This window comes from Nipponia nippon, unplaced genomic scaffold (assembly GCF_047370975.1).
Source record: "Nipponia nippon isolate SJK-2023a ecotype South Korea unplaced genomic scaffold, ASM4737097v1 scaffold_10, whole genome shotgun sequence".
NCBI classification, from domain to species: domain Eukaryota; kingdom Metazoa; phylum Chordata; class Aves; order Pelecaniformes; family Threskiornithidae; genus Nipponia; species Nipponia nippon.
Genome location: NW_028262291.1, coordinates 1,401,371 through 1,424,359, shown reverse-complemented (window position 1 = coordinate 1,424,359; position 22,989 = coordinate 1,401,371). Strand labels below are relative to the sequence as shown.

The window sequence follows — 22,989 nt, the reverse complement described above, 5'->3', positions numbered from 1 at the left end:
TGTGTTCTCATTGTCTCCAGCGTCCTTTGCCAAGGAATAAGAGAGCCTCCCTCGTATTACATCGCTTCCCGTCTCTTTGTTCTTGGCCCTGCATTAGCTGGCATTGAGCAGGGTTGGGCGGTTTTAGCTTGCCAGTGCAAAATGTTGTCTTGGACAGTATCTGTGTGCAAATGCTGGTGCGTTGTCTCAGTTGCATGTACCAGAAGTAAGAGAAATTTGTTCTTCAAGATGATGAGAAAGGGGATGTTTTGGATTCAGCTGGTAGCTTTCCCAGCATTTGATTGCTATCACATGTGGGATTTTCACCTAGCCCTGTTTTTAGATGTGGATGATTATCACAGCAGTCACATCCTTCCTTTTGCATGGCCGCCCCCCAGAAACAAAAGGAAACATGTGGTTTCAGATACTCGGCTGTGTATCTCAGACTCACAGCGACAAGTCGTTAGGAAAAGCCAGCCCGTGACAACTGTTTTTGTGTCCTGTTGCTTTAATTTATATCCAAGTGAAAGAGACAGAGATGGAGTAACAAGTATAACTTAACTATTTTAATAAATCTTATACAGTGCATGGTTATATCATTTTATCCTTCGTTCAGTTACATTGATGTACAGTACATTATAGCATTATCTGCAGGCAGTACAAATATAACAGATGCACAGCTCAGTCATACAGAAATTTTTAAAAGTGACTTCTGCAATAAGGTCTACCGATATATTTATTTTACGAAATGCTCCCGTGGCTCCCAGCTGTACAGAACTGTCGTGTGTGCTTCTGTTACAATCCCCAGTAACTACAATTGTGTGATTTGTTTTCCTTTATACCCGAAGACAAGAATGGTGTCGTATTTCCTAGCTCACCATTTGTTTTTATTTTCATTTTAGAAATGATTGAGCCTCCTGTCCTCGTAACACCGATGGTTTGCCAGTGTTCACGCCTGCTTCCCATCTCCTTCCTAATCCAGAGCCAGGGCTTCTCAGGAGGATTGTCCTCTTCATCCCTCCCTGACCAGGTGAGTGCCCTTTGCAAATTCCGGCCGCTGTGGCAAGCCAGCAGGGTTGTGACTAGAAACATGATCCTCCTCTGTAAGTTCCCTGCCTGCACCCTAATTCTGCTGGTGCTAACAACGTCCTGTTTCAAGATTAAGAAAATATATCATCCGTTAGAAACGTTTTTGGAAGAACAAAGCCAAAAGTGAGAGGTGCGTCAGTACGCTCAGATTTAGACACGTCTTCCCCAGCCGCTGCTTTACAGCTGTACAGCTTTTTCCATTGAATGCGCAAGGACAGGCCCAAATTGTGCAAAGACTTAACAGGCTTAACCTTTCGAGGAGGTGGGACCATTCACAGCCCGTAAAGGAAAGCCCCGTGTGTAAGTCTTTGAGGAGCCTGGGCCTGAATGCCCATCCAACCAAAGTGACGGTGTGTGAATGAGAGGGGAAGACAAAGTCTTCCCCATCTGTGAGCAGTTCTTGTAGATGTGTTTGCTTTACTGCATTCCTATCAAGTTAGTCTGTAAGTAAAATATAGATATAAATACAGCGTGTGCCAAAGTTGCTGTGGACAGGAAATCTACTATATGCTTGCTTGAGCTTTTAAAACTTTGAGTAAATTATTGATGCATAATCACTTAATTATGTCTCTAGGGAAGGGGACTTTTTCCTCATCCCTATTTGTAGATTGTAAGAGCGAAGGGGTATTTCACTAGATAGATATATACCTCTGCACATAACATTATTAAGAAAAACAGGAAGTGAAGAACAACAGCCTCTAAATTAGATTTTTTTTTTTTATAGCCATTTATTTTGTATTAAAACAGCCTTTCTAAGTGTGCTTTTGGTTTTTAGATATTTAGGAAGCATTTCAGATTACTCTTTGCAATGAAAACCTGAAGGTGGGGACGAGTGGCGAACGCCCTGGGAAGGGCTTTGGGTGTGACTGGGTTGGGAGCAAATGGTGGGGGCTTATCTTCTCCTTGTTTGAGGCCTGGCTTTGGCAGTCCTGCAACTTCCTGGCGCAGGATCGGTGCCGAGGTGAAGGGCTGCGCAGCTGCCCTGAGCCCCAGCCTCTGCGTAAGCAGGGATGATCAGGCTGAGCTCACCTATTTGAAGGTTCAAATCACTTCAGTTGTCACAGGTTATTACACAATGAAAGCCCAGTTCCACTGTTCAAAGGCAGCACAAACTGGTACAGGTATTTAAGGAAGGAGCCGGTCTTAGGTAGTGTATGTTGCAATTCTAGCCTCATCCAGGGGGTGTGGGGGGACAGAAAGAGGTCAGTGAACTCTCACAGGGCCTTTGCTAGTGGGCTGCAGGGGCTATCTGCCAGAGAAGGAAATGGGAAGTAGGGAGAAAAGACTTATTTCTGTGGTCCAGACTCTAAAAATTCAGGCTGGCTTGTTCTGTGCTGTGTGCCGTGCCCTCTCTTCCTGAGCCACGCTGGCGAGGGGGGTGGGAGCAGGTACGGCTCTCTGAGAAAAGCTTTGCAGGGTCTTTTTTGCTTGAATCCAGCCGTTGTTGTACATTCAGACACGTGTGAAGTCTGATCTGCTCTGATCGCATGCACATAAAATTTCAGTATAAAATATATAGTTATAAAAAAAAAATACTTCATGCAATGTTAAAACACCTTTCCCAATGCGACATGGTCTTATTGTCTACCCTTATCAACAGCGTTCAAGAAATTGTCACTTTGGTGGCAATTACACCGCTAAGTGGAGCGCTGCTGTCTCTTGTCTGGACTGGGGATCGCTGCTTTCATTCCCTTTTTCTGCACTACTATGACTAATAGCTGAAATAAAGCAGATAGATTTTAATTAGCGGAATCAATCCTTTCCTGGCGACGCTTCATGATTTCTTCGAGCTCGGACTCCCCTCTGCTTTTCTAGAATGGAAACAAAACGGGAGGTTTGAATTTTAATTTCAAGCTGTAGTTAAATTATAATATTTAACTAATGCTTTAAGAGTAGAGCTAGTTCCAAAGAGATGAGTGATACCGGTAAGAAGGCAGATTCATTAGTGGAGACAGGGTGATCTGCCTTACAGATTTGGGGCCTTTTTGCTTAAAAGACTGCTCAGCAGTGGTGGTGTGGTTTTTTTTGGTTATGTGGGTTTTGTTTGTTTGTTCTTAATTGTGTTTCTTAAAACGTCTGTTTAATGGGATATCTGACACTGCTGGTACAGGCACCCATTCAGGTAGGAGTTGTCCAGAACGCTGCTTACCTCCAGTTGGTTTTTCTCCACCGTGATTTTACTGTATACTCTGTTCCCCTCATCACCACACACTTTCTTCAGCTCCTCTCTGTTGAGGGAGAAGAGCTGAGCTCCAGTAAGGATGCCGAGGTGCTCCACTGTCCTGGGAAGACACAAAGCGAGGAGGTGATAACTGTGCTATGCGTGGCCTGTTGCCAAAGGTGAGGAGTCAGAGACCAAAGGGCTAGGAGCAACTGATGTGCAGCCCCTGCACCAGGACCGTATCACATGCCAGGCCCTGGGGCTGTGCCAAGGTGGCAGCTGATGGGTCACCCAAGCTCTTGGCGGGGACGACAGCGAGCCACGAGGAGCGGGTGAAGCCAGCCTCGCCCTGGCATCCACCGTGTCTCCAGCCCCGTGGGTATTGCCGTGATTTCACTCCAGTTGCATCGCATTTAGGGAGCGATCCTGGAGCTCCTCTTAGCTCGCTGTGCAGAGCGGGAGCTGTAATTCCTAACCCTTGACCACATGCAGCTTTTTGGTCCTTCCCCGGTGGCTGGGAAGATTTGCTAGCCCCGGCTGAGGGTCTGGCTCTTCCTCAGCGATACTTTAGGACAGCTTCTCCAGAGACAGGCAGTCACCTGGAATTTGCATTTCAGGCCATGGGTTTAGTTAGTTAATCAGTTATTTTTCTCTAAGTTCAGCACGCTGAACTGGCTAACTGGGGCCAGACAAGCACCAGCGGTAGGACGTTGTGCAGCGTTTGGCTGAGTTGTGTGAATAAGCAAGACCGTTCCTTTATTTGCAGCTACTCATTAGGGCTTTCGCCACACTGTAAGACAAGGTTTATTTGATAGTGTTTAAGAAAGAAAAGGAGTAGGTTTGGGCTCTGAATGTACTGGTTATACAGCCTGGATTTAATATGATTGAAATCTAATTCGCAGCACAGGCTCTGTAAGTAAATACAAGTGACTTGTAATCCAGTCGAAATGTTGCAAGCTGCCTCCCCCACTCCTTTTTAAATGACGGACCAGCATTTCGTATGGTAGTAAAGCAGATCTTACTCTTTGCTGAATGACTTTGCCTCCAGCCAAGCTTTGACTTCTTCAGTGCTGGATTCGAAGGTGAGGGGCACAGAAACTTCCTGAGGCTTTTCCACTTTGAAATTCCTCTGGGGAGGCTGAATTTTATTGTTTGTGATCATCTTTAGCAACTCATCATTCAGCTCGTCCATTTGATGAATAAGTTCTGGGGAAACAAGGCACAAGGTAGAGAGTAGGGAATGAAATCAAGTCTTCAGTCACAAATCCTATTAATTTAATGTGTTTGCAGGGAAAATGTAAGGAAGAGCAAAACGTGGCTCAGCATTTCTATTAACTCTGGAAATACAGCAAAGGAAAGTGCTTACTTTTGTATTTTAAAGAACAAGCTTGAGTGCTTTTAGAGCAATAGGTTGAGCAACGACATTTTAACCTTCAAACTTCCGTCAGGAACGAATGTGCAAAGGGAGACGGCCACAGTTTTGGAGGCTGGCAGACTGCTGGAGCAGACTGTGGGAAGCATTCATTCTGTGTGGCTGGTGTCTGCAGCAGGTGCTGGCAAGGACCTATATTTTCACCTGTTTTATATACAAATTTATATTGGGATCGATCTTGTTTCTCGTGTTGCTAACCTATCCTGTTCATCACACCTCATTCAAAGGGCATAAAACCCCACAACACCGACTAGCAGAAGTTTGCTCAAGGGTGTAAAACCTGCTCTGGCAGCGTCTTTGCTTCCACCGGTGCTGTCAAGTGGTGACAAGGGACAGGGTCCCTTTTCCCTGATGTCTGGTGTTGCTGGTGTGCTTTCGCTTTAGTTTGTCATCTTCCTGTTTTTGAGTTCCTTAGTTCCCTTCGGGCTATTGAAATAAGGAAATTGCCCTGCAAACTTAGCAGCAGGGAGGGGAAAAAACCCAGACCACATGAGACAGCAGAGGTCGGGGAGGCCTGACTATCTGTTTCTGAGAACGAGGTTCCCATTTTTCTATGCCCCTATGCTGCTATTTTATTTTCTTCCCATTGCCCCTTCGCTGTCCCCTGATGTGGAAGGCCAATTGTGTGAGTACCTACAATTAGAGTCTTGTTTTTGAGCTGTAGCCCTGCTCCCTCCACTTTGCAGTCCTCTCTGCTACTTCTAATGAGTAATTTGCTGATCCAAGTCCTCAGAGCTCCAGCTTTTGCTGTGCAGCTAAATAGAAGTGGCAGGAAGCGTGAACTGGGAGTGAGCAGCACGCTCGTAAAACTCCAGTGACACGCCATCCAGTATCACTTTTTCCATGAAGCTCCTGAAGACTGTGGAGAATAACTCAGTGTTATTAATAGATGCTTGTCTGCGATCCTTGTATTATGGGGCTTTCCGTCATCCCAAAAGGGCTCCTGCTGCCAGGAGGCCCCGGTAGCTGAACGGTACTACCTGGAACCTCCTGTACACCTCCTCCAAAACCACTGCGGGTCTATTGCTTATCACTAAAAGGTGCAGTCGCTCCTTGTGCAGAGCCTTATGAGAGGGAACGCACGCTTGGGTAGCTCTGGTGACATGCACACAGCAACCAAAAACAGTAGACAGACCATTACGGTGAAAGTAAAGAAAGAAAGAAAACCACGGGGACAGAGAGCAAGCAAAAGCATGTGCTCACAGAAACTTTCCAATTAAGTCCTGAAACGCAAAACCATGGTGCCGAGCTCTCTGGCTGCCCGAGGCTGCTGTGTGTGGTGTAAAAGGGAGCGCGGTGTGGGACACCTACGTTCTTTGGCGTCCTGGGGAGAGTTGCGCGATAGCATTTCACTTCCCCATTTATCCCCAGCGTAGCTGGCAGGTAGCTTGTGAGTTGGGCTGGATGGTCCATATACCCTGGGGCTCAGGTCTCCTTTGTACCTCTGGTTAGACTAGGTGATAAGAAAGAAAAAAAAAAATGTGTAAGAATTTTTTTTTGCCATTTTTTATTTTGTTAGACTTTTTGCCTCCCACCCACGATAGCAAATTGAGGGACAAATTGCCATGTTCTCCCTGTGCTGATCTGGGGCCGCTCAGCTGAGGCTGATGTGACCTCAGGTGGAGCTGCATGGAAGAAGTTAATTTCTGGGGTCATGGGAACGAACAGAACCTAAGCCAAAGACCGAAGACTGCGTGAAGGCATTTACGCCCCTGGAAAATGCGTCACACTTGTCACATGGAGAGGAGTGGTGTTTCATGCTTGCTTACTGCTGCTGTGGATGACTGCTCTCACAGGCGTGACTCGGCCCTGTAGCCTTTTGCTATGCAGAAATTACGGCTCATGGGACTTCCTTGGAGATGGAGAGCAAGGGAAGCAAAAGGTTTTTTTACGTGAAGAGAAAACAAACAGAAATCCCGTTTGAAGCGAAAGCATCACTGCTTCAGTAACTTGGTGTTAAGCGGGACCGCTGCCATGTGCCCAGAGCAGTCTGGAAAGAGCTTTTTGACATTTTGATTAAACCAACAGGGCTTTTATCCAGAGGCCTGCTGGGGCACCTTATGCCTTGCCCAAACTGTGAAATACCAAAGTGAGGAAGCAATTCCATGCTTCCTTAGGGCATTTAGAGCTCTCCAGCTCCACGTTTTTGCAGTGCAAGGTGCTGGAGAGCAATATTCACTTAATACTGAGACAGTATTTCTATCTGCCTCCACTCCAGTCAGTAACTTGTTCCTGCTGCTGAACCAACCTGGATGAGGGAACTGTCTGTCTTTAATTTAATCCCCAACAAAAATCTCAGCATTTTGGTGGCAAAATTTGCTTTTATGGCTGCGTTAGCAGCGCTTTCATCCTGTTCACAGCACGGCCCTGAAAGCAGCAGGGTTTCGCAGCAGAGGAGGTGGTAATCCATAGGCTGAGACGTGCGAGGGTTTGGGGGGGAAGGCGCTGCCAGAAGGTGGAACTCTTTCAAGCCACCGTAGCCAGCGGCTCTTCGGTGACGCCTCAACACGAGCTCTTTCTGTTGGTGTTTCTGGCACCACAAGGCATGGTGCCAGGCTCGGGGTGGGTGTCCCTTCGAGCCAGGGTCTGGCTGCATCGCAGGCCGCTGCTCGTAGCACAGGACTCGGCCTTCGTCTGTGCCATAACCCTGCCTGCCAGGCGCTGTCGGCAGCAGGCAATGTGCTTGGCATCTCAGAGCAGCAGGAAAGCACGAGGCTGCCGCGTGGATGGGAAGGGTCGGCCTCGCTTGGGGAAGGGGAAGGTAAACAGCGGCAAAATGTGAGAGTTTTATCGTAGGAGACTCAGGAATCCCCAGGATCCTGGTTCATCCTGACTTGTGCACAGCATCCTAAGAAATCCAGGGAGGTCTAATTACAAGATTATTCTCGGAGGCTGATTATGCCCTGCAGCTGGCTACCAGTTAAATATCACCTGACTGCAGACCTGTTCGAGCTCTTCCAGTTTCACCACATCCAGGATATTATAAGGGACGTAACCAGCCTGCCCGCTCCGGTTGAGCAACTTCCACCACTGCTTATTATCTTCCAACACCTGAGAGAGGGGAAAAAATAAATTTGCAAGTGAGAATATCAGATTTCTGGCATACATAAATGGCATATAGTGAAAATAAACCACACAGTAACGTGGAGTTGTCAGAATAATGTCACTGAGGCCAGGAACTGGCAAATGGGTGTTGCACTCATTTGCAATTCAGGACTGAAGCCTTTCCTGAAGAGCATCAGAACTAATGACGAACAGGAGAGCATCTCTGGGGGAAAACAGATCTGGGGTGCTGAAGAACGCATAGTTCCTACTTAATTTGCCTGTTTCTCCATCTTCTTTTTTTTTTTTTTTCCAGTGAGTGAGTTTGTGTTGTCTTTTTGCATTAAAAAAAAATAAACCAAGCGTGACTCCTGCCAAAGATGCTGGAGTGTTATCATATAACTTCATCATGTGTCACATCATAACATAACATAATCATATCATAACCATGATGTGGCAAGGAGATTGCCTGTCGCTGAGCTAGCTCCTATTGCTCCTGCCCCCCTGCTCCTTTCAGCAGGCTTGTTTTTACCCAGAACTGTGATTTAAAAAAAAAAAAATAAATTTTTAAAGTAGTCTTCCCAGAACGGGCGAGCTTTGCTGGCAAGACCCACATGCAATTCTCATTCTAGCTACATTTTTGAACAGCAGTCTTTTTCTGAAGTCATAGCTCTGTTAAAGTTAGTGGGTAGAGCAAGTCATGTCCTGCATTTACCAGCTGCCAACAGTATTGCAGTGAGAGAAAGGTTATCAGAAAGGATGTTTTCATAGAAAATAATTCCTTTGGGGGGGGGATGGAGTGGTAATAATGAACCCAGCAAGTGGGTAAGCAGCATACTGCAGTGACTTGTTTTCCTTCCTCCTCGTTGCTAATTAAGATGTGACTGATGGGTTTCAGCTGAGCAAATGATCCAATGCATACAGTCAGCCTGCTCCAGCTCAGATGTAAAGCTTTAGATTTGAGCAAAGCTTTGTGTTACTGCTCAGAAAACATCAAGCAAAAATTGAGTTGGCACTTGCCAGTATCTGGAGGCCTCTCTCCCGTTCCTGGAAAGGGGAGCAGGGCGCACCTTTTCCCCGAGCGTGTCCACTTACCTCCAGGATTTCATCCTTAAGCACTGAGAGTTCATTGGCATTTCGCGCGGTGAAATCGTAGCGGATTTTGGCATATCTCTTCGGCAGAGCCATTCCCTGTGCCTCAAAATTCCTGCAGGAGAAAAAAAATGGAGTTTTAGTGGAGGCCCACCTAATAACCAGGGCAATATAGGTTCACCGGCAATAGAGGAGCGGTGAAGACTGTGTGCCAGCGCAGGTAGAGAGACAATTGTGCCTCTTTGCCGCTCGATTTTGAGGAAGATTTTTACCCCTCATTTTAGTGAAACACCCTGTGTTTGGGGGAGGAAAAAAAGGCAAAAAGAAAAAAGCTGTAGGGCTGTTTGGTTAGTGGTCTTACTGGGGGACTGCGAGGCTGCTGCTTTCAGGGTGGAAGACTTCTTCCCCTCTTAGCGGCTGCTTTGCTGCAGCAAGGACTGGGGAGACTGACCAAGCACAAGCAAAATGCTCTGATTGCACCTCCTGTGAAAAATAAGTGTGAAACCCTGGTGTCCTGATAAGTGGAAACAACTGCCCCATATGCAGGAGCAGGGGAGAAGCAGGCACTGGTGCTGGGAGAGAGGGTACTGAAAATGAGCGTAGGTGGAACTGACTGGAAATCTGTGGTTTTTCATCAGGCAACGAACGCTGAGCTACTGCAACAGAATTCCGCGGGTTCCCAGGAAAAGTGAGTTTGAGTGTTTCTCTTCTATGATACATTTGGGGGGAAAAGGAACGTGTTGAAGTATTTTGCTTGGGAATTTCTGATGCGAGAATATACGGCTTTCAATGTTGAACTGACTTTTTATTTAGAGAGAGAAAGACACAAAATAAATATGTTAGATTGTCAAAAATGGAAAATGGTGGGAAAAGTGCAATGAAAGATTCCTTTTGATCCAAACTGAAATGGTTTATTTTTTAATAGGTTTGGTTTTGGTGGGTTTTTTGCCTGGCTTAGGAAAATTTTGCAGTTCTCATCTGTTTCTCCTCTGGGTAGGATGGGTGTAGTGTTATTTTTTAATTCCAAAAATGTTTGCAGTATGGAAAAACTGTCGTGCCTTGTTGTGTAAGGGCAGGTAGAAACTACTTTAATCCACCTTCTGTGGATCTTTCTGCTTGTGACTTGCAACCTGCACAGCTGCCCGGTGCAGAAGACTCCCGGGTGCTGTATTCGCAGTGGGCATGCTGATGGGGGGTCAGGTTCTCCACCAGTTTACATCAAATTCTGTGTAACTCGGTGAAGCCAGTGCTTCCAGCACTGCTAGCAACTATGGTTTTTAGCCTGATGTTTTTCTGTTGCCGAGTTCTTGGGTTTGGTCGGTGATGTTAAATCTGCGATGTGTGGAAACTCGGCTCTTTGTGGACTGCTTCTGAGTCATCTGTAAAACCTGACTTTGAAAAGCAAGCCCGTTATGCTTAGTTTTATTCATTTTACTGTCTTCATTAGATAACTTCTGGTGGTCTGAAGAAGGCCGAAACCCCTGGTTCGATATCGTGCCTGCAGCTGTAGCGCTGTCTTTAGCTTGCTTGATTTGGGACACCTCTGGGCCTAGTTACAGCCACATGCAATATATGAGTTGCAAGTCTGCAGTGGGGGAAGAGTTTGGAGCAGACTCTCGGACAGATTGAAGCCACCAGTCAAGAAAGGGAGTGGTGGCGGTACCCAGCAGTGCCCTGAAGGCAGGGAGGGGGAGGAAAGCCAACTTAAGTAGAAGTTACTTCTTTTGTAGCATTCCAGAAGGTAAATGAGTCATGAGAGAAGAGGTGACAGCTGGAGGAGTTTGAGGCTAATGTGTACTTTGCATGCACCTAAGGTTTTACACAAGCGACCTTCGCCATTATTGTAATATTGCTTGGGGCTTTCATGACGGTTCTCTGCAGCCAAAAGCCCTGGTGTAAGTAATAATACTGATGCATGGGTATTTTTGTTAATATAGGGTCTCTTGGTTAGAAAACTGGTTCAAACTACCTTGAAAAAAGCATGAGTACAGCAGGAGCTATGTCTGTCATCTTGGCCAACGTCTGGGCAGACTTGGCTGAAGTCTGCTCTGGATTGAAGAAGGCGTCTAAGCACACCCTCAATTTTACCATCTGCTTCAGTGCCGTTAGCTTTGATGATTTTCTTTCTTAAACGTTATCCCTAAGGAAAACTTGCTGTTGACAGTCTGAAAGGTAGGTAAAAAGGTACAATGCCTGTCCCAAGAGAAGAGACATCTCATCTCCTCATCCGTGAGCGCACGCTGTAGTTAGACCTGGGTGTTGTTTCAGGGACACGGTCACCTTGGTAAAAAGGCACGCTGTTCATTTGTATTCCAGGACTCTAGATACTACTACTTATAGTTTGCCTGTGCTGAGACTAACAGGTGAAAATGTTTCCTTATGTGTGTTATCTACCAGTCGCTAAAGATGGACTTAAATGTTCTCATGTAAACAGAGTTCTCCTTATTTTTCATAACCTCACTGGGAAAAATGGAATTGGAGAAGAGAATTTGTTACCGTAATTCTTTCCTACTCAACACTGCGTCTGTACCATTTTGTGGTCCCACCAGGACCTTTGATGGGGTGAATGAGAAGAATAACTTATTTTGCTGATATCATTGGATTTAAGGTATTTTGCTGTGAATTTGAACTTTTTTTGTAGTAGTAGAGCTTATAAATCTTTCAGATTAGAACATAAAACCATGAAAAAACAGTCCGGCTTGAAGGTTTTTTCCCTGTTTAGAGCTGGCCACAGAAAAGTGCGTAGTTAAGTGCTTTGCTGGGTCTGGACTTCCAGTCTTTAAAGATTTGAAGTTGATAACTTCATGTCAAATCACTACAAAGCGGAGTACGGCAGAGAATTAATTTGCAGTTTGGGAAGAGTTTGTTGAAACTCGGAGATCTGGGGAAAATTTCAGACGTAAGCCTGTGTAAACAAGCAAGCAGATGAAAAGCCTCTAAACTTTGAACCAGAAGTACTTTGATAAAGACTTTATACCACTGAGTAACTGGGGATAGAAAACCAGCAGTGGGGCAGAGCGTTGGGTTAGATGATGAAAGAGCCGTCTTTCCCTTGGAAAAGAGCCTGAGGTATAGGGGTGGCCTGGTTGGTTCTGGGTTGGGACCTGAACTTCCCAAGACTTCTGAAGAAAGGGGAGGTTTTTCCCCCATTTTCTGGATTTATCTCATTAAGAAGAGTTGTCTTAAGACAATAAGAAGAAGAACAAAAGTGCAGCGCAGTATCTTTGCGCATGATCCTTAATGTCGCTTTGGTGGGCTGCTGTTAGGAAACAAGACATACTGATTGACTAATGAAGTCAGTCAATATTTTTCCCTCTTGTGGTGGAAAACACATGTAACCCATTTCCTTGTAGACCTGCTGGTGATTAAAAAGCAGACAGCGTTTACATGAATAATCCCTCGTCTGATCTTTGAGTTCTCTTGATCTTGTTAACAAGTCTGAATTAATAATGGCAGAGAGTTATCTACCAGGATGCCGAAACATTTTGGCGTCGTGATATGTTGCGGCGGGCGCTTATGAGGTCACACGGTGGGAGCCGAGGCGCCGTTGGCCAGGGTGGTGCTGATACGTTACCTGTTTACATGCTGAGTTACGTTCTGTTTGAAGGCATCCACAGCTTGTGTCTGATCAGAGGTCTGGCCGCGCTTGAATGAGGAGTTACGGTAAGGGTATCCGTTGGCTGACGATAGCTGGAAAGGTAAAAATGAAGTCAGTGTTACCAGGAAAAGGGAAAGCCGTATCAGAGAAAAGGAGAGTCAGTGGTAGATGAATCGTGGCCTGGAAGCTTTTGGTCACGATGAGGTGCACACCAAAGACATGTTCTTCAGGCAAACCTGCATCCGTGGGGCTCAGTTACGGAATAGTATCTTACTTCCTTTGATCAGGAGCTGAGGCTGATTATTGCTGCCCTTTTCTGGCCTTATTTTCTTTCCATATTTAACTGGAGTGACCAGATCCAACTGAGTTTTGAGCCGACTACTTGTTACACACCACCGCAAGCTCTGCAGATCCATCTCTCACTCTGAAAAAGGGGGAGGGAGAGGGAAGAGAGGAGAGGATGACCGGGGGCACAGGACTAACCTCTTCTTGCAAGTGTCCGATGTCTATTTCCCAGGGAGCTCCGCGGAAGATTTCTATGGGTGGTTCCCAGCCGTTGCGAAATTTGGGGATGTAGGTGGGGATGTTTGCTTCTCGGGGCCATTCACCTCTAGGACATGAAGTGGGGAATATGTGGTGAGAGTCACAAGGAACATGTCTCTGAAAGCGTGTCGGGGAGAAGCAGGGGCATCAGGGCATCCCTGACCCTCTGACTCGGCTATAAAATCAAGCGTCCTGCCTGCCTTTCTCAAGAGCTTGGGGAAGCTGGTGAGATGGCAGCTCTGTCCTCACCTGGATCTGGTCCATGTCTCTCCCAGGGAGTCCCAGAGGTTTATCTCTTTTGGTGTCAGGTGTCCTCTGAGGAAATCTGTGGCGTCTTTAGAAAGAAGCGGGCTGAGGACAGACCTGGCAAGCTCAGGGCCACCACAGCTACTGATGATCTGGGTTATACACAAACACACACAAACGTGAGAGATTTTGCAGGAAACATTCAAAATACCGAACCAGCGCACATGCATAAAGGAACAGAAATCAAAGACAGAAAAATCAGTAGCTCGGATCCTCTGGAGTCTCTGTGCCTGCCCCCTCCAGAGGAAGCCGATGTACCCTCCATGGTGAGTACGTCTAAACCCAGGCTAATTCACATTAGACTTGCACTTCCAAAGTTCTCCTCTGTGCCTTCAAACGTAAGGGTGAGGTTTCACGACACAGATGAACTAAATTAATGGTTTGCTGCTACCTAAAAGGGATGCTGTATTCCCTCAGCGTCCCCCTATTACCCTTGCACTGCACTGATAGTGCTCGATGGGCAGATTTCGTTAAGAAAAGGCAAATAGACAAAGAAGGCAAATAGTTCCTGACTCAGTTGTCCAAGGTATAAAATGAAAGCCAGAGGGCAAGCTTTCGTGACAAGGGATGGCCTGGCTCCTGTTGGCAGCAGCTAATCCTTAGTCAGCTCAGTTGTCTCAAGAAACATCAACCTAAATCTTTGAAGAAGACTGGTCGGTTCAGAGGAACACAAGAATTTTTCTATTGGAGTCAAAGCAAGGTATAATCTAAAAATTATCCGTTGTTAGAGACGGGATATATCCAGGATAAAGTGGAAGCTGGCACTTTAAAAAATGGAAAACCATTTGGTATTTCTGTGTCCCTTCTGGCTTCTTTTTCACGTTAGGATTTCTGCTTCCTATTTTCAGTGCAAATATTGAGCCATGTTTGCGTGCAGGTGAGATCAGGCAGATTCCCGATGGGAAGCATAGCTGGCTTGCGCTTTTGTTCACAGTCTTTGTTAATGGGGTGGAAAGATTCATATTTGCTAGGGTTTGTGTATTTAGTTCAAGCTGGAAATTGGATCGGAGGCCAGAAGCACTGGCGTTGGTGCTTCTAGACTTTACTGAGAAAGCTTTAGCCAGTTGTGAGCAGTCTTCTAACTCTCCTGCGTTATCTAGCTGCCTGTAAGTGCAAAAGCAACATTAGAAATAAAAAGTTGATTCACAGGTTTCCCTGCGAACTCGGTTTACCAGTTCCAGCGGCCCAAATAGGAAATGCACCAACTCTGAAGCGCTGGGGTTCTGGATGTGCTTTCTCAGTTTGGCCTGAAAAGGGAAAGGAAACCCAGTTTAATCCTAACCTGATTTTGCCTTCTCTTTTCTGGAGGGGTTGTTACTGGCTGATGTTTACTACATTTAATAACGCAGCCTGAAAAGTAAGGAAACGTTCCACAGTGCACTTGAAATCAGGGAAGAACAGTAAGTGATTGGGGAGCAGGAATCATTCAGTTTTAGATCATTTCTATTTTGTGCCCATTTCTAAGGGCGTTGAATTTCTGGAGGGGTGGAGTACCTACTCTGTTAAAAGCAGTCCCTTTCAAGCTACTTTGAGCAGAAGCAGAAAACCTTGGCTTATTTTGAAAGTCTTAGTGAGGAAGGGCCAGGTCTATTGCTTCTGACTCTTGCAAAGTTGAGAATCCCACTGGTTCCCACAGGACAAGTGTTTTGTGGGGTCCCTTGGCAAATTGCTGACAAGAAAAAATCTCCACCGAGGTCTTGGCTGCAGCACCTAGGGCTACCCTGGCCACTGAAATGCCTGGTATTTGGAGCAGACTGTGGTGGGATGGAGGAGCAAATGCTTAGGATTACTTTACTGTAAGAACTGCGTTTCATTTACAGCAATCAGCTAAGCATTGCTACTGGCATTGCTGCAGTGGGAAACAGACTCCCTCCTCCCTACCGAAATGCAAGGCATTTTCAATGCTGGTGATTAATGTGGAGTGGAAAGCGTGAAATAACTGCTGGCAACAAGGTGACTAAATGAAATGGCACTTCCAGGGACGTCGGAGCCACGTGGCACGTGACAGCGGCGCTGGGGCAGACATGGCAGTGCTCCACCACTGATTCCCCGCTCTCCTCCTTGCTTGCCCCCGGCTTCTTGCCGGGAGAGCAGCTGCTCTTCATGCGTTTGTGGGTACACAGGCGGCAAAGCCCAGGGCCCGGCCGCAGGGAGAGCTTGGGCACGTGAATGGGTTTCCTAGGTGTTAACTCCCACGCTGCTGACGGGGGAGCAGCAGCGGCGCTGAGCTCGGGGGCTGCGTGCCAGAGGATTTGCACAGATCCGCAGCCCGCGATGGGCACTTGCGGCTGCACCGCCCGATTGCCAGCGGCCAGCGTAGGACACTAACGCCAGCGCAGACCTGTGCGGTGACAGGGTTTGGCTGACCACACTGACTCCGCTGTATTTATCTCAGCTGTGTCAGCGGTCAGAAAGGCCTGGGATGCAACAGCCAGGCCGGAATTTCTTTATGCTTGGAGAATCCTTAGCTGCTGCTTCAGGGAAGCTAACGTCCCGCTGTGGCACAGCCGTAGCGGGGTGCCTGATCGGTCTGTGCGAGAGCAGCGGTTGCTGGCCAGAACTGCCACCTCCAAGGCTTGGTTCTGGTCCTGAGCAGGCAAAAATGATGCATATTTGCTTCTAAAAGAAAAGGTTGGAGCTTGGTGTCCTGCATTAAGGTTGTTTACAGTCTCTGTGGTTTCCTTACTAATAACTTCTCAGGAAGGATCTTGTTAGGCTGTGTTCGCTGGGCAAGTCTGGCCAGAACTGACAGAGCTTCCTTCTGGCTCATTACCCTCCTGGTGTCTCAGACTTCACTAAGCGGAGCTGGCAGCACTGGGAACATCTTTATGCTCCTGCTTTTCATCCCCTTTTGAAGAGGGCAGCTCCTCCAGGGGAGAGAGAGAGGAGGAGCCAGGAATCCTGGGGCAGTGAGGGACATCAGTTGTGGTTAACCAGAGCCTTCCCAGGCTCCTGGCTGAGGCAGCTTCACAGCTGCTCTGTAGACAGAATTGGATGAGAACAATTTAAAGTAGATAAGACTTTTTTTTTTTCTTTTTTTTTAACGTTTGCAGTCCTCCGTTTTATGCCTTGTAAGGATAACAAGGACTACAGCTCTCAGAAAACTACCCAGACTTTTAAAGGCCACAAGCAGAAGCGAATATCAAGGTGGGGATGTCTGTATAAGCCTTAGCACAGCTATCAGCAAGGTGGGCACGGCAGTTCTTGGCTCTCTAAGCTCACGGCTTCGCAAATGCTTCAAGTCAGGACTGTATCTGAAAAGAGATCCAGGCATTGCAAGGCCCCAGGCTGCTCAGTCCCATCCTGGACTTTACGTTTCTAGTTTCAGTCTGACAGCTTGGCCCAAGAAACCTGCACAAGCCTGACAGTGTTTGTTCTGGATTCTGAAGAATCTGGAATTTACACCTTTGTCCCTTGATCGTGTTTTCGGTTCAAATTTTACTTTAAATGCTTACTACTGTGATATATGGGAAAAAGCCCTGTCACTGCATGGGACAAAAATACCCTCTGTGTCTTACCAAGAGGTTAAAAGCCAGTTTGGTTTTCTGGAAGCAGTCGATGAACTCAGCCTCACTTGGGGGTCTTGCTCGAAGAGTCAGCATGCCCTCTTTTATGAGAAGGTGGAGAGAAAAACACTTTAATTAGATCATCCCTTTTCAGGAAAGTTTCATCTTGCTGGCATGCAGAAGATACAGCAATAAAGGGTGCTGAGACTAGAACTGCTAAAACTCAAGGGTTCAAGAAGCCCCAAAGTCTTTCTCTGTGTTGGAGGCTTCGCTAGGCTCTATGTGCTCTACAAGAGGTCCCCACAGACCAGCGGCACCTTCCAAACTGGTGTAGCTGCTGTTGGGTCCGTAGAAATGCTGCTGCGTCAGCCTGGCCTTGCTGGGGTGTATGCTGAGGTCTCCTCGCAACCTTCATCCGTGCCCCAGTTTGTTCTAGCTGTTGCACTGTACCTGCTGGCCCTTTCTTCTTGTTCTTCTTCCCTTTCTTCCTTTGGTTGAGCTGTTTGAATGCCTCTGCAGCCTTCTGAAGCCTGGCGACAAACACTTCAATGTCATCCAGAGTGCAATTCAGGATTTGCTGCGAGGACAGAAACGCAACAAACCAAGGTGAAAGAGTGCCCAGGCCGCACGCAGCTGGGAAGCCCGAATCCCAGAGCGTGCCGTGCTGTGCCTGCTTCATTTCCTGGAAGAATGCACAGGAAAGGGGAATCCAGGCATGAAATTAAGCTGAATTCATCACTTTCCAAACACAAAGCTGGGCCTGGTTGTGTGCTGTACTTATCAGTGTGACAAGCGAGCCCTGCTAATGGACGTCTGGAAAACAGCCCCAAAACCGGACTGTGGGCTGGGGAGGAGCAGCCCTTCTGAAATCAGCAGAGCTACCTCAGGTCAAAGGAGATTGTAACCGACCCAGTGATGGAGCTTTGCTGTTGTTCACCTTGTATTTATGACCGGTAGATATCAGTTTAACAATGACTAGACTATGCATAAAATGTCTGCTCGTGGAGGAGCCCCTTGCTTCCTTCCTCTCTTCTCTCTCTCCTGCCTATTGACTGTGCACTGTTCCTGTTACCAACCGTTTCTTTTTCAATCTTCTGTGCTAAGACGGCTCGGGACTCTTCGTGGTCGTGAGAGCCGGAGCCTCGTCGTTCATAGTCTGCAAACAAGGGAGGGAGAGAAAAACATATTTACTATGAGAGGTTGAAAATAGGCTCCATTAAATGCAGGAACCCGTGGGATGGCAACTCCCAGCTTGATGGTTTATTCTGGGTTATGAGAGCACCTCAGGAGATCACAAAGAGGAGGAGGTGATCAAAGTTGCCGATTAAATCTTCCAAGGTCACAGCACCTGCCCTCTGTGTTGATACGCTGCCTGTTTTCAAATATAAGCAGTGAATGAATCATGAAGAGCATCCAGCTGTCAGCTACGGGCAGAGACCTGCAAGCCCCGGTCCCCAGGTGCCGTGAGTCACTAACTCCTTTGCCTTTGATGCATCCAAGCTGACTTACGGCCGCAGAGCAGCTGAGGAGCCGCCGCGCGCATTGCAGAGCGCTCCACGTGTACGTAAAGCGCGATTAGATTAACTCCCACTCTTTCTCCTAACCTCCAGCGCTCCGCAGGAGCCTCCCTTGTCCCAGAGGACCAGTTTAACTGAATAGTAGTTGAGAAAGAAGAAGTAAGACCTGAAAGTGAATGCAGCTGTCACTTGCCTAGAAAGCAGCATGCCAGGAATTCTGCATGACTGATGTTTAGGCAGGCCCGTGCACAAATCAGCATTTTTGTACAAACTCATATGCAGTCTCCCTCACAAGTGTTTTTAATGGGTGTTAAAAAAAAAAAAAAACCTGATCCAAAAAAATGCCTGAACACAGGCACCTCCCAGCTCCCAGCAGACAGGCACTCAGTGAGGGGTGATATTTCGGCACGAAGAATTGCTCGGGTGGCCTCTTGTGAAAAGAATAACGTGTCAGCTGAGTGAAGTGGGGTTTGAGAGGGCCGGCATCGCAGGTGTTGGGAGAGCAGGGTGTATAACGCGGGAGAACTGGGGAGGCGGTTTTGGCAAAGGACCGTGAAAAATGTACGTCACGTTTAAGTGTTAAGACGAGGTGATTAGTTTTGATAGGTTTTGTAGAAAAAGCAATAAGGCGTGTTTCAAAGGAGAGGCGAGCTCAGCAAACAGGCATCATTCAAGGCTTTCTTCTGTCACCTGCTTTCGTGCCAGGCTCTGCGTTCTCAGATCCAGAAATCCTGCCTGGGTAAATGCCCGGCTCTGCTGATGTAAGGAACGGACTGAAAGCTGTGTGCTAAGCATCCTGGGAAGGGCAGAGTTAAGGGTGGCTACTTCATTAAAAACTGCTGTGCATCAGGATATAGATGTTTATACGTGGTCCAGCTCTGAAATCTAGATCTTATTTTCATTATGCAAAACTGGCCCTGAAATAGGCTCTCCGTTCAGGAGGCCAGAGCAGCTGCTTGGCTTTGGATCCCATCCTTGGGAAACGAGAGTTTTCTCTCCTCAGCTGGTGTTTGGAGTTTCTTACAGTATCCTGATTACGTGTTTTCCTTGAACCTAGAAATTAATCCTAAGAGAAGGTGGTACAGTAGGCAGTGATAAGAAAGCCTTACAGTTTGGTTGTCATTTTAATCAATTTGGGCTTTTGTCAGAGAAGCAGCTTATTTCTGTTACTTCTTTCTCCAAAAAGAAATACAAGTTTTCTCAAGCCAGCTCAAACGGGCTGAAGTCAGGATGGTTTTGGAATAAGATTTTTAGATTAGCACGAGAGAGGTGAGTTCAGATCTGCGTTTCCACACTCAACTCTAGGAGAATTCATGCAAACCTCTTGATTTCTGAGGGTGAAATCTTGGCTCCTGTGAAGGCAGCAGAGCCAGGAATTTGCCTTTCTGGCCAGGTCTGTCTTGTCTGTACGTCTGAAGACCACCAGTGCCTGGTCTAAGCTTCGTGTGATGGCTGAGTTTTCTGGGGGGCTTTCGCCTCTTTTGGGAATTTTGGTATCCCCAAAATACAGGTGTTGTCACAAGGAGTTTCTAGGAGTTTTGATTTATTGAGCTGTTGTTGAGCAGAAGACGCCTACTGCTAGCCCAGCGGCCACAAAAGTTTGCTGCGGCCCAATTTTTAGGTGTTTACAAAGCACAGCCAGAGATGCAACAAAATGTTGTACCTTTGGTACCTGTCTGTGTTTACATGATAACATGGTGAAGAAACACTGGGCTTCCCTGTGCTGGGGCAATACAAGGCCTGAAATGACCACAGGCCATTTCGGGAGGGTTGGCTGTCTGGGCTAAGGAGTTCCCCGTCCCCAGGGCAGACTTGCTGAGTGCTCCCGGTACCTGGATTGTGCTGGGAAGGGGGTGCCACCCGGTTCCTGTTCATCGCTGAGCCTCGCATGTCGTGCTGGATTGGGATGGGAGCCGGCCCTTGCGGCGGTGGGAGGATGGATTGTCTCTGCCTGATCTTTTCTTGGTTTGCTCTGCAAGGGAAGCAATGCAGAACAACCCTGTCAGTGGCTGCCGATCCTGTTTCTGAGAGACTGGTGTGCGAAGGCACCACTGTAAATGGGGTGCTTTTTTTTTTTTTTTTCCTTTTTTACTCCCAGCTGTATCCTGCACTACTTACTTGAGTGTCTGTGGCCGTATCTTCTTCCCATGCTTGTGGTCTGCCAGGGCACTTTCTATGTCCTCGTGAACCATCTCCGCCTCAGAGATAAAACAGGGATGTTTTTAAGGGCTTTGCTTTGGAAAGGACTGAGGGCTCTAAGTGGGCAAAGGAAGAAGGGGCTGGCAGACAGCGAGGAGCGTATTTTGTTCTCTGTTTCACACCAGCAAGGAGGGCTCTGCTCACCTCCACCTCGTCGCAGTTGAAGAAGTGGATGTCAGGTTTGTGCTGCTCCGAATCCTGGCACACCAGGAGGAGGATGGAGGAATAGCGCATCTGATTCAGCACCGTTTGGCAGTGCTGGACTGTCGGCAGAGGGAAGTCCTCCAGCTCCTCCTGGAAGAGAAAGAGGAAGGGGTCAGGCAATGGGGAGCTGTTGAACTGACGGGGAATGGCCCTGTGTACGAACTCCTGGGATCCCTGATTGAGGAGAGAGACCTGGCAGAGCTTGTGCTTCTCAGCAGCGGTTTGCTGGCCTCTTCAAAGATATGTGTCAAGGTTTGCAGAGGGACAGTGGCTTGGGACTGTGGAACAGGAGACCCCTCTCCTGTCCCTGGACGGCAAACAGAGGTGAGCCCTTGTTCTCCTCAGAGTCGTGAATATGGGGCCCAGCGTGAGACTTCAATAACTTGAGCTTTGTTGCTCACCACCATCTTCTTGCTGTGCTCTGCCTGTACCAGTACACTTGTCACGCATCCCAGCAGAGCACTGGGAGGAAAGATGCTTTCTGTGCTCCCAGTCTCCTTCGATGACCTTGGGCTAATATTCTTTAGTTTCTCATTGCTACAATCAGGGCAGCACCATTCCTCTCCCACTATCTGGCTGCTCTTTCCCCTCAGGTGAGGTGCCCTGTGTGCCTGTACATGTGTCACCTGTCAAAATGGTGCACGTTCTCGGGCAGGTGATCCTGCGTGTTATTTTAATGCAAGTAATGTGTCCTTCCCTCTCTGCTTATGCTTTACGCAAATCTCTGCGGACCTGTAAGTCTGCATCACTCCCACAGAAAGCAGTTTTACTGTTGGCCTGGAGCACAGCTCAAGGTATCTTTCACCTGGAGTACCTGTGCTCTGGAGCTGTGAATAAATCATCCCACACCTTCCTACCCTTTGAATTAGAGTCAGCCAGGCCCCGCGCACCCAGGAGTGGATTTTGGTAGCGATTCGCCCTAGTTTGGGTTCCTTAGAAATGGCCCTCCCAGGCAGGGCGGGGAGGGCACGCGCTGCAGCGTCAGCCTGCGCGCAGCTCTCTCAGGGCTCTGGGTACCTGCGACTCGCAGTCCAGCAGGCGGATGGACTTGTCGTTCACTTGCAGCAGCATCTCCTGCGTCCAGATCTTCTCTTTCGAGTTGAGCAAGATGAGTTTTCGAATAGCATCGTCCACCGTCACGATGGACTCGCTCTTGTCCATGATGAACGTGGCCAAGTGCTGAAGTTGGGAGGAAAGGAGGAGAAAAGAGGTGAAAAAGCTTTGATGGTGTGTGTATCGTAAATCAGTGGTGAAACCATCTCTAAAGGCTTGAGCTACTGTTTTTCCGCTCTTTAGAGCACAGGCATGAAAGAGTTGCTGCAGACAGTGTACGTTCTGGTGGTTAGTACCAGCCTGTCTGTAGTGGTGAAAGATTAGGGTTTCATAATGTAGCAAGGGTTTTCATAACGAGTTTCACCACTTGCATATTTATCTCATCATATGTCAATTCTAGCAGCTCTGGCCCCCGTCCAGCAGCGCGTGTTTGCAAATGCTTTGTACACATGAGTTAGCCTGGCTTTTCTGAAACTGGCTTGGAAGTTTAAATATGTTAGTTCAGTTTCGCTTGCCAAGCTAAAAGCACTTGCGTTTTGCTTGTCTCACGTAGCAGATCTCCCTGTGTGGAATTTGTGCCAGGCAAAGAGCTCACACAAGCTGTGGGGAAATGTTAGTCCTCTGTCGAGGTGGGATCCATGCGATGCATGGGCTTTGGCCCGGTCCCCTGCCCCGCGTAATTCAACGGGCTGCACCAGAGAGCTGCTGCGCTGCGAAGCTACCCGGTCTGCAAGGCAGCTCCAAACCCGGCGGCTGACTCTGCACCAGCCCTTCAATCCCCTCATGTTACCTTCCCCAAAAAAGTACCCCAATCAGCCCTCATGGTAGTGAAAATTGGCATTGCTGAGTGTAAGAAGGGATTTTTTTGCTACTGTGGCTTTGCTAGATTACCCTGGTTTTCCTCCTTCCCTCTACCTGTCCTATAAACCCAGCCCAGGGCTCTCCCCACTGCCAGCCTGGCTTCCGTGCTGTCCTCCCCTCTTGTGCCACCTTGTGTGTGCACTTGGGCCGGGAGCCGCTCGGGTAAGGTGGTAACATCCCAGACACGACCGCGCTTGCCTCCTTTCCCATCCCTGCTCTGTGTCCTGAAGCGTGTCCCGGTCCAAGCCCTGCACTTGGCACTCATATTTACAAAGAACAGAGAAATGTGTTGCATACAAATGGTGTGTGTGCGCCCCGCCAGCAGCGGGTGAAGGCCACTCCAGAAATCCAGGTAATTTATTTATCTCCGCTCTGATCCGCAGGCACGGAGAGCAAGCGCTGCTCTC

General features: G+C 47.7%; 1 protein-coding gene across 1 annotated transcript in view; it reads right to left on the bottom strand.

Moving 5' to 3' along the window:
* Nucleotides 1-530: 530 nt before the first annotated feature.
* Nucleotides 531-22,989, bottom strand: part of EPS8L2 (EPS8 signaling adaptor L2) — a 65,870-nt gene continuing 43,411 nt past the window's right edge. Inside the window, exons 5-21 of the mRNA XM_087740261.1 lie at nucleotides 21,686-21,847; nucleotides 20,609-20,758; nucleotides 20,384-20,463; nucleotides 20,098-20,237; nucleotides 17,825-17,904; nucleotides 17,199-17,325; nucleotides 16,761-16,849; nucleotides 14,415-14,489; nucleotides 13,186-13,334; nucleotides 12,877-13,003; nucleotides 12,370-12,485; nucleotides 8,799-8,910; nucleotides 7,605-7,712; nucleotides 5,973-6,114; nucleotides 4,252-4,435; nucleotides 3,218-3,350; nucleotides 531-2,879 (exon numbers count right to left, since the gene is read on the bottom strand). Coding sequence (XP_087596387.1) covers nucleotides 2,808-2,879; nucleotides 3,218-3,350; nucleotides 4,252-4,435; nucleotides 5,973-6,114; nucleotides 7,605-7,712; nucleotides 8,799-8,910; nucleotides 12,370-12,485; nucleotides 12,877-13,003; nucleotides 13,186-13,334; nucleotides 14,415-14,489; nucleotides 16,761-16,849; nucleotides 17,199-17,325; nucleotides 17,825-17,904; nucleotides 20,098-20,237; nucleotides 20,384-20,463; nucleotides 20,609-20,758; nucleotides 21,686-21,847 — 2,046 coding nt within the window. The 3' untranslated portion in view covers nucleotides 531-2,807. The remainder of the gene's footprint in view (nucleotides 2,880-3,217; nucleotides 3,351-4,251; nucleotides 4,436-5,972; nucleotides 6,115-7,604; nucleotides 7,713-8,798; nucleotides 8,911-12,369; nucleotides 12,486-12,876; nucleotides 13,004-13,185; nucleotides 13,335-14,414; nucleotides 14,490-16,760; nucleotides 16,850-17,198; nucleotides 17,326-17,824; nucleotides 17,905-20,097; nucleotides 20,238-20,383; nucleotides 20,464-20,608; nucleotides 20,759-21,685; nucleotides 21,848-22,989) is intronic.